The sequence below is a fragment of the Pteropus medius genome, unplaced genomic scaffold (assembly GCF_902729225.1).
Source record: "Pteropus medius unplaced genomic scaffold, Ma_sr-lr_union100, whole genome shotgun sequence".
NCBI lineage: Eukaryota > Metazoa > Chordata > Mammalia > Chiroptera > Pteropodidae > Pteropus > Pteropus medius.
The window spans coordinates 6,415,117-6,425,647 of NW_024349225.1; the positions used below are offsets into that span (position 1 = coordinate 6,415,117).

Here is a 10,531-nt window from a genome sequence, read left to right on the forward strand (position 1 = left end):
CGGGGGCGGGGGGGCGGGCTCTTGCTGTGGTGCAGCCAGGCCGTGAATGACCTCCAAAGGCTCTTAGGATCAAGCTGAGTTTTCCTCATAAACAGCTTTCCAGGTGTCCACTCGGTGTCCACAGGCTCGGGAGCCGTCTGCCAGTTCTGCTAATCATTCACCCCCCTTGGCTTCCTTCTCGGCTACTCGTGGGCAGTGTCTGGTTTGGGATGGGTGATCCCTATCTTCAAAGTTGAGATCAGGATGTTCATGTTTCAATGAACAACATGTAGCGCTGGTGGCCAAGGTGGGGGTCTGAGCATCCCACATAGGACGTTAGTTGGGGCTACCTGTCTTCATCCATGCCACTTTCAACCTGGCACTGCTCTTGGATCAGTGCTGCTGTTCTCTCCCCTCCCCTGGCTGCCAGGGACAACTGGGAGATGAGTGTGGGAGCGAAATAAGCTCTGCTGCCTCCACCTCACCTGGACCACAGCCTCAAAATGCTAGAGGCAACACTAAGGGAGACCAAATGCATCCCCCCTGGAGGCCTGCAGACCATTGCTCTCTGGCTCAGCATCGCTGAACCCTGTGCTTCTCCCAGAGCAAATTTTAGAACCAAAGAGAATCCCTAGGGTTCTCTTCTCACTGACACAAAATCTATCACTTTGAATCTCCCTCCTCTTAGCATTGAGCTCTACAGTGCTCTCCGAGTGTTTTGGAAATTCGCCGAAAGAGAAATACAGACAGGAGATAAAGATGCTCACTTCTGTGCAACAATATTCATGCCCTTTTATTTTCACCTTAATAGAAAGTTGAACACTCAATTATTTTCAGATAAGTCAATGCATTTGTCACCTGCTCACGCTGCCTTCTTCAACTGTGTTTCTATACCTCAATGACGACAGTGGTCACCTCTGCATTGTGGGATTACAGGTGATTTTTAATGTTCTTTTTGCTTAGACATTTTACCTGATGTCTACAATGACTACATTAGAACTAAAATTTAAAATAAGCAATACAAATTACTTCAGAATGCAAAAGTAAGCTTTGTTTTTCCAACTTGCCTTCATACTCAAATCCCCTGCCCCACCAAATCTCTCAATAGCAAGAAGCACTCTGAAGTGTTGCCATCCTCAAGCACAGAGAGAGATTTATTTTTTTCCAGAAATAAGTGGACTTGAGAAAAGGGTAGGTATCTGAATGGGAGTGAGGGCTCAGAGGCAGTACTGTCACCTGGGTGTGAATTCTCCTCTCCACTAGGGGCGCTGTCAGCATGCTCGCCCTGCCTCCCTGCCCAAGGGCATTGCCTGTGCTGTGAGGACAGATGATTTTGCAAAAGACTATAGTGTTAGCACAGCTCATGTTGAGTGGACCTGCTCCCCGCTCAGTACTCCCAGAAAACCTCCTCTTCCATATGCCTCCTGTAATACACTCAGAACGATGTGTGGGCCCAGGGCATGCCTCACATTCCTTGTACTTTGGTCCCCATCATCCTCTGCTTTATAATGGGTGGCTGTTACCCCCTCTACCTAGGACTCTGTCTTCCAACGGACATTAGACACTAGTAGATAAATGCAGCTGATGGGCTAATTCACATTAAAATACAAATGGCCAACACTAGCTCCTGAAGTCACTCCTCTCAATAGTATCTGCATTTTAAGGATTATACCTTAATCCCTTGTATCAGTTAGGGACGGATCATGGGAGCAGAGTTATATGGAATATGGATATTATACTTTATACATTTGTAGCGAAGAAGTCTACGGAAGGCTGTGGCCTCTGCCGTGATTTGGGCCTGCGGTCATTTCAGATCAATGTGGCAGCAGTCAGGAAGAAGTATATGACATTAAGGTAGGGAAGAGCAAGGACAAACTGAAACCTATGAGGACCAAAGAGCTCATGTCTGCCTCTCACCACCTCATACTTCAGTGGCAGGTGACCTGCAAAAGAAGCTGGTCCCTTCGCAAGAAGAGAAGCTAGAGAGCTGTAGGCCTAGCTGCTGGCCCTGCCCAGGAGGTGAGCTGGCAGATCAGTAACAGAATGCACGAGGTACAGGGGCGCCTGGCACCTACAGCTGCCGAGTGTGCTGAGGTTGCTGCCTCACTCCACCTTCAGATTCTCAGGTAAATTTCTCATGTGGCCAATTCAGCCTAGAGCCATATAATAAGGAATTCTGGGAAGCATGACTCAAGCTTAGGTTTACATACCACAAAACCACCACTGTCCCTAAAATCATATCAAAAGGTAGCTTTCAGATGCATTTACTGGCCAGTAGAGATGTTGAAGTAGGGGTAGGGGGTGGGGCAAGGACGTGAAGAGGTAAGGGGAGGAGGTGAAGGGAGCTTTCTTGGTCATCTTCACAATGTGTCTATAAAACAGAAAAGCCAAATAGACGATATGTGCGTATTACACGGTTACATATCCAAACGTCTGTAAGTGTGTCCAGAGAGAAGGGTTTACAATTGGACCTAAGTTATGTCTGAGAGGTACTGAAGGGTACTTGAGGGTTTGTGAGTGCCCAGTCTTCCCCTGGAGATCATGGCAACCCCTGGCCCCATCCCATGCTCCTCTCTCCTTCTCTGAGTGCTGAGCAGTATAAGGGGAAGGAAGCCTTGGGATTAAGTGAAAGGTATGACCAGAAGCGCCTCAAGGGCCATAGAGGGGTGGCCCCTAGAAGCACGTTCATCAGCTTTCTTCTTTGACCGGAGCCAGTTCCCAATGTACCACAATGGAATGGAACAATGAGACTTTACACCACCCCAGCTGTAGGCTTGATTCAAGAGGCATTTCCTCTTTGCGGGGGAGCAGTGGGTGGGCTGAGACGATAAAAGTTGGTGGAAGGCAATTCTTTCTAAAGCCCAGACCTTCAAGTGGCCCCGGAAGGTGTGTGGACGCGCCCAAGTTTTGCTTTTGTCTCCATCGCTAGGCAGATCTGTAGTTCAATGGGAACCTTTATCGGCCATGTGTACCCGGGGCTGTTTCTAGTCTCCTATGGACTGTATCAGGCAATAGTGGTCTCCAAAGCTGTGATAGTCAATGAATCTCTCTTGGATCCTTCATGGTCTCCCAAAAATAAGGGAAGATGGGCCAGGCTTTGGGGAATATCCTACAGAGGTTTGTTGAAGATGGTGACCGGCTCCACGCTGATAGCTTATGAGATCAGCTGCATTAAAGGAGGGTTGAGACTGATGAACAAGGAAGTGCCACCAAGATTTATGCACCCCAAAGAGTGGCAGCACCTCACCATGTTCATCCTCCTCACCCTCAATGGCTGTGTAGATGTCGTGAGCAAGAACTTGCTGCCTCAGAGGTGTGTGCTCCTAGAAAAAGGAACCCTGGTCCTGGCTTTCTACGTGCTCCTGATGCTGTTGATGTCACATGTTCAGGGTTCAGCAGGGATCGAGCTGCAGATTCATTCTCTGCTCATCCTGGTGGTGTTCCTGCTGATGCTGGTGTTGACCATAGAGCTGTGGGCTCCCAACACATTTCACCTCTCGCTGATTGAGAACTTTCTGTTTCTGATGATGGGCTCCTGGCTGGTGCAGGCAGGCTTTATTCTCTACAGACCAGTCACCGGCTACCCGTGGCAGGATGATGACATTAGCGACATCATGTTTATCACCACCTTCTTCTGCTGGCACGTGATGATCAACGCTTTGTGCCTGTTGGGAATCTATGGCGTCTCTTCTATTTGGCATCGTTGGTATAGACCTAGCCTGAAGTTGACAAGGTTCAAAGAAAATCCATATTGCATGAACACTGAAGGACCCGTCTACAAATTGCTGCCAGAAGTGGAAGAATCAGAGAAAGGTGACCAGGCTCTTCTCTTTTCAGAGAGCTCACTCTCAGACAGGGCCTAGGATGCCTGGCACATTGTCCACCCCTTCTTCCTCCCTGTGGGTCCTCTCAGACATGTGTACCTTTGGTTCTCAGTAAAGGTAATGGCCATGAAGGAGAATAGTTGGTCTCTACCTGCTGGTCCATCTCCCATCCCTGAGCCTCTAATTGCTGAGGAGAGAGGAGAGAGGGGCCTGAGAAGGGGACACTGAGGCTTAGTGTGGTGGGGGGAGAGGACCAGGGGAACAGCTAAGTGTGCAGGGAAGCCATGGGGGTTAGAGACAGTGATGCGAGGGAGGCCTGTGAAGGGAGGGGAGCAGAGTCCACCAGCCATGCTGTCACCGGCTGCTTCTCTAGGCACAAATGTTTGCCTTTTACCTGAGGGAATAATCTCTCACAATTCGAAACTAGAATCATTCAAGTCTCATGCTGATAAAGGAAATCGTGTACTTCTGTTTGCTCACCAAAGTGGTGCCACCATGTGGAAGTAGCATAAAGAGAATTTATCATTGATTTATACAGGTTGAAATTATGCTCTTTCCCCTCCCCCCAACTTGTAAGGATTGGCTCAGTTTCAAATTCAAAATAATAAAGTGAGACTTTATTAGTGCTTTAATACAGTAACACAGGTCAAATGTGCAAAACTGAAATTGTTATTGAATCCAAATGTTCAAGTCGTACCCAGCTTCGTACTTTATTATTCCCATTCCACTACCAGGCTTCAGCATGTGTCACTTACTAGATCCTACCCACGTCTGTGTAAATTTCACTTCCTTGTATCTCACAGAAAGACATCCCAAATCACATTTTATCATGTTATTTGGTACCTAGCCTAAAACCCACCTCTACCCCCACCCCACTGAGCACCCCCAAGGAGGCCTCCTCCAAGAATTCTTACTGGCGCCTTTCTTCTAGAACGATGAGGCACTTATACTAAACCCATCTCGCTAATTTGCTCATACAGCTGACACACTTCGCTTTGTTCTGCTTCTGAAAACATGTCCCTTTGGAGGCCCTACCTTGCCTCCCAAAGTGTAGGCTCCTCAAGGGCAAGGACTTCGCCATACCCAAGCGACATGATTTCCTGCATATGTGCCAACTGTGCAGCGTAGGTGATGCTTAATAAAGACTCCTTGCTTCCAGAATTTCCACCTACCCCTACTCCTTCTAAACGTGTTGCCGTACAGGTCCGAGGTTCTGCGAAACTGAAAGACGCCAACCATCCTGAAGCCAAAGTCGTGTTAGTCATGGGCCACCACTCCCTTTCTCATTCTTGGGATGACAAAATCTACTACTCTGTTTCTGAACTGTTTACTCTGCTAACTGTTTTTTAATCCTTATGAGCATTTCTAAAGGAACCTCCAGGAAGCTGAGACTCAGCAGGTTGATTTGCCTAAGGCTTACAGCTCTGACAGGCAAGCTCGGAATTCAAGTGCAGGTGTTCTGACTCAAGCCAGTAACAATGTCCTTTGGGTCACAGTGATTTTGCTAATGGCGATGGAGAAGGGAATGACCTCAAAATGAAATTATTAAAAAAAGAGAAAAGGAAAAAAACAGGTCAGCCAGAAGTCCCAACTGGAGCAAGCAGTACAGTGTAAATACTCTAGATCCCCCTAAAGTGTGTCTAAATCACACTTTCTGCCCACTACCCAGCCCTCCCCCCAGACTGTCTTGAGAGTGAGAGTCTGGCAGGCTTTCAACTTCTGGCTGGGTCTTAAATTTCTGGGCTCAGATCCGAGTGAGGGCTGAGGAGAATACTTGTTTGTGACCAAGTTTTCTGATCCTCGCCATTTCCTCCTAACTCTTGAGTCCTAAACTCTTTTCGACTCCCTTTCTTGGGGGGCTTCCTTTCTCTTCCCCTCTCATACATCCCTATGGAAGACAGAAAAGCACAAATGCTGTTAGCCATCCACTTCTAGTTATCGTAGGCCTAATTTCATAATGATAAACCTCTGGTAATCAACTGATGCCCTTTAGATAATACCTCTTAAATAGCCAGCACAAGTAATAAACTTGCATGTTATTAATTCACTATATTCGAGATAGCACAAAGAGGCCCTCCCTTTGAAGGCCTGTCGAGAAACAACTTCACACTCTCAAACTTGAGAGAAGTACGTGATTCTCAAAGAACGGCACCAGAGGGCGCTATGTCTACACCACCCGTAGCCAAGCCTCGAGCTCTCCCAACGGTAAACAACTCTCTCAAGAACCGGTTTAAAGGTGGGGGGAGGGGAAAGGAGGTCAGGAAAAATACAGAAGCAGAATAAGTATTGCCCAAGCATCCAGAAAACATACCCCGGGGTTGTTTGTTTCCCGTTATAATTTGGCATGTGAACGTGAAATACACAGATTCAAATCAACTAATGGGATGGGAATGAAGGAGAAGGGCTGTGGACCCAGGGGAGGAAATCTTTGGGAAAAGCACCCACTGAAGGACACACTCTGATCCAAGTACTTTTTTGAGCACAATGCTAAATCTCCTAAACTTTTTCATAAGTTTCAACAATGTTCCCCTCAATCTGGAGAACAAAGCTAGATCCATACATACATTGAGAATAAGGAACAAAATTTATGAAAATCCGATTCGCAAAACAATGAAACTACAGGCAGATTATTAAATATGCAAAGAAATGATCTCCAAAGAGTCCTTTAAACAGAACCTGCCATACGGCATTTTTGTTTCTGGTAACCTAGTCGTTCACAAAGAATATACTGAATGTCCACTATATGTAAGGCTACAAGGTAGGGTTCAGAGATAAACTGATTGGTCCCTGCACTCAGTTTTCTCAGTGGGTACAGTAGGGATCTCAGGTTTTTAGAGGTGGTGGCCCAGGAGAGCCTCATCCACAGCCTGACACTAAGGAAGGGAAAGAGAATAAGGCTGTCACCGGAGTTACACTTTAACTCACCAGGCTGTGAAATGCTACACTAAGGCGACTTCGGCCAGCTCCCACAAGTTATTGGGCCCTCAGTTTCCTCATCTTTGAGATAGAATGGTGAGAAAATCTACTTTTAGAAGTGTATGGCTTTAATTTTCTCAGTAGGACTTATTTTCCCATGTTGTTAGCTAAGATGAATTTAATTCTTCCCTACCCCGCAAGCAGTTTCCAATTGGAGACAAGATTTCGGGCAGGGATCAAACAGAACCAAATTTTCAGCCATAACATGCAATTTGGGAAATGGAATGTTCCCTGTATGCAAATGATTTCGAGGGGAATTCAACAAAATTTAAATCAGGCTAATGAAACATAGCTGAGACTTGAACGTCTAATTTCTTGAGTTTAAGAATATCAAACAATTAGAAGGCATATAAAGAACAATTTCTGTGTTCAGTGTTAGGCACTGAATTAAGGTAAAACCTGGTCTTTTCTCTTTAATTGTATAGTGAAATTTGAAAGCTTGGCCAAACTGCAGCTTCTTCCCTAAACCTGGTATAAGAATAAGAGTAATTGTATTAACTTCAAGGCTGTTTCTTTCTTTTCTTTGGTTTTATTTTGTTTTTAAGATTATACAATGGCCTATTCTTATGAAAAGAACTGGTGTTGATTTATTTAAAAATAAAAATAGTTTATAATTTGGGTTTGGGTTTCCACGGTGTTTCTCAAGCCTGGGTCTCAGCTATGTCTCTTTAGCTCAAAGGGTTTTGTTGAACACCTATTGAAATCATTCGGATATAACATGCAGCTGAAGGTTTGGGTCTGTTTGAGCCCTACCCCAAATCTTGTCTCGAAAGAGTGCAAGGCAGCCACGCAGGCCCTGGGAAGGCACCTCAGATGGCCAGGTTAACAGCTTCCAACCTGCAGAATGAGAATGGGTCCCTCAAAAGAGAGAGAAATCGAGAGGTGAACTCAAAGTGAAGCCCACCCCAAACAAGGCCTTTCTTTATTTTAGGCAACGGAACAACATTGAAGAAATGCTTTTAGTCCCTGGCCATTTCTTGAATTTGGAACAAAATCTTTACCTATAATGTTGCTCCCCCACCCCACCTACCCCTTGGGCACAGCCACTCTATCCTAAGAGAGAAAAACCTGACTTCAAAGCATCTGTAATAGAAGCCCTGTGGCTTTGATCAGAGTGTACCAAGAGATAGAAGAGTTCATGGGTTCAAGCATTGTAATGCTCTTTTCATAGAGGGGGTGGGGAATGGGGGTGGATGGCAATTTAGGGAAGAAGGGAAGGAGAACAAAGGGCAGCAGACACAGCAAAGTCAAACTGGATGAAACAGGCTGTTGACTTTTAACTTCTCCAAAAGTACAGACTGCGTGTCTGGGGGCGAATCAATTAGTTACAGGATTTTTTTTTTTTTTTTTTCCTCTGCTTTTCTTCCCTCATACAATTTTAAGCTTCTCTGATCATTCCTTAGCCTCTTCTGGGCCCTATTTCTGCTGGTTTAAGTAAGTGTAGGACAAGGCCTCTTGTTTCCTCCTGCAAGACTCTCAGTCATGTATGACGTTGCTAACTCTCAAAAGTATGTCCCGGTCACATGAACAGATCAAAGCAAATCCATTTTCATTCCTGGAAAAGCAGCTCAAAGCACACGTTCTCTTGATGGTGCCACTGTCATTTCGGTGTGGTCAACAAACATCACTAACTGAACATTTACCCTGGATGCTACTGGGAGATGCGAGATGAAGAAGCTGCTCAAAGAGGATAAGATACCTAGCAAGAAAAGCAGCCAACTCACAGGGCAAAATACGGCACCATAAGCTTCAAAAACTGCTTTTGTGTCTACTGTTCCATTTCTGTTATGTTTGCCATCCCCACCTCAGGTGCTGGAGGCGATGAGGAGGCTCTGGTTTATGCTTAGGCGGTTTGGCATCTGGAAATCACCAACTCAACCACTGAAACTCAAGACTTTACAGAAAGAGATGGAATGAATATAGCCCACCCTGTTACCAGGCCTAAGCCCACTGTCATAAAACTAACAGTGAAGCATTACACTGAGTTAAAAAGTTGTATATAACGGGTTGCCATGGAGAAAGAAAGAATCCAATATCTTCAGATTATCTTAGCCTATAATAATCATGTTACTGTTTTCTAGACATTTACTATGTTCCAGGTATGATCCTCACCTCATGTGTATATGCTGTCACAATTAATCCCCACAATATTTTGTAGGCAAGAAAACTGAGGCTTCAGGTGGCTAAGTAACTAAGCCAACACAAAGCTGAAAAGAGGTAAAGCCCAGATTTGAACCTAGGTTTATCTGACCTGAAACCCAGCTTTTTACAACCACGTCATCACTGTCCAACGCGTAGCACCGAAACTTAATGTAGACTCCCTTACATTTGCAAGTCCAGAATGTCACCTATCCGAAACATACCAAAAGCCCATGCGAGATGAATGCTGTCATCTGTCATTTTAAAGCACTGGAGTGTTAGACACACTCTTAATGGGATGTTGACCAAAGAAGCCAAGTATGTGTGTATGTGGCCACAGGCAACATTTCTTTTCCATATTTGTGGTACACAAAATAACCAGAGGAACAAACTCCCAACCTTCCTCTTCCAAATGTACTGGAAGCATGACTTCCTGGTCTTCAAACAGAAAAATCTTAAAGTCTCAAATACCTGGGCCCCTGAAAGATGCAATAAAGGCTAGACACCATCAGGTGGATTTCAGGGAATAAAAATAGAATTATCGAGTAATAGAACTGGTATAATAATGAAAATGTTTTGTGTGCATGTATATATACATACACACACATATAATTATTGTACATCTGTTGACAAGCATGCATTTCAAGATTATGTTCGTCCATACATTTCACGACCAACACAGCAAGGCTGAGAAGAGGAAGGGGTACTGATTCTCATTTTCCAGATTTAAAAGAAGGCATAATAAATTACGTGAGAAGCAAAGCTGGGGAGGATTTATTTAAGGAATTCTAAATTTTCTATGTACCCTGGGCTTCCAAGGGGATACGCAAAGACCTCCCTTTCCTTTCAGTTGCACTTGGGGAAGTTTGCACACAGAATTTCAAGTCTCCTGCGTAACTCTAAAGGTCTTCTCCTGAAGACCTTTATTTGCAGACGAGAAAAATTTGGGCCCAGAGAGATTTGCCTTAGGTGTAGCAGAATGGGAATCAGGTCTCCTGACTTTGTTCCCACCGCCCTCAGGACCCTTTCTACGGATGACACTATAAACACAGCACGTTAATTATGAATGTGAGATCGCAGACTTAGACGTCTGGTCACTTCCCCCAAACCTCCGTAAGCGCTTTTCCAGGCCTAGCCGGGAAGCCCCCTCTCTGCGCTGCCGCCTCGCAGACCCGCGGCCCGCCAGCGCCCAGGCCGGCCCAGGGCTTCCCGGCCCCTGCGCCCCGCGCCCCTCTCAACTCGACACGAACGCGCAGCAGGGGGTCGGGGCCAGGGGTTCTCCAACAAGAAAAGGAAAATTTATGTTGCCGTGGGTCAGAATTTCGTTAGGGAGCTCTGGGGTCTGCAGTAGGACCTCCTTAAAAAGGAAGAATTTGGGCAAAACGATCCAACCTGAAGGCCGCAGGGGCGGGGGCCGAGGGCGGTTTGTTGGGAGCTTCCAGGGCCGGGGGGGGGCCGTGGGGACGCCCCGCGGTAGCGAGAAGCAGCCCGGGCAGGCGGGGGTCTTCCCCGGCAGGAGCTCGCCCCTCCGCACGCAGCCGGCTCTCCGCTCCCCCCTCCCCGGCGCTCCCTCCCCTCTCCCCGCGCCCCTCCCCGCGCCCCTCCCCCACAGC

The 10,531-nt window shown here is 46.3% G+C and overlaps 2 protein-coding genes across 2 annotated transcripts in view; one reads left to right on the plus strand and one right to left on the minus strand.

Annotated features, from left to right (window-relative positions):
* The window catches only part of RGSL1 (regulator of G protein signaling like 1), an 85,610-nt gene extending 75,143 nt beyond the window's left edge, over positions 1-10,467 (minus strand). Inside the window, exon 1 of the mRNA XM_039881301.1 lies at positions 10,311-10,467. The gene's annotated coding sequence lies outside the window, so the exon portion shown is untranslated. The remainder of the gene's footprint in view (positions 1-10,310) is intronic.
* LOC120617590 (transmembrane epididymal protein 1A-like) lies at positions 2,925-3,842 on the plus strand. The gene has a single exon (XM_039881309.1). It carries the CDS (start codon positions 2,925-2,927, stop codon positions 3,840-3,842), a length of 918 nt encoding a protein of 305 aa, XP_039737243.1.
* Positions 10,468-10,531: the final 64 nt, after the last annotated feature.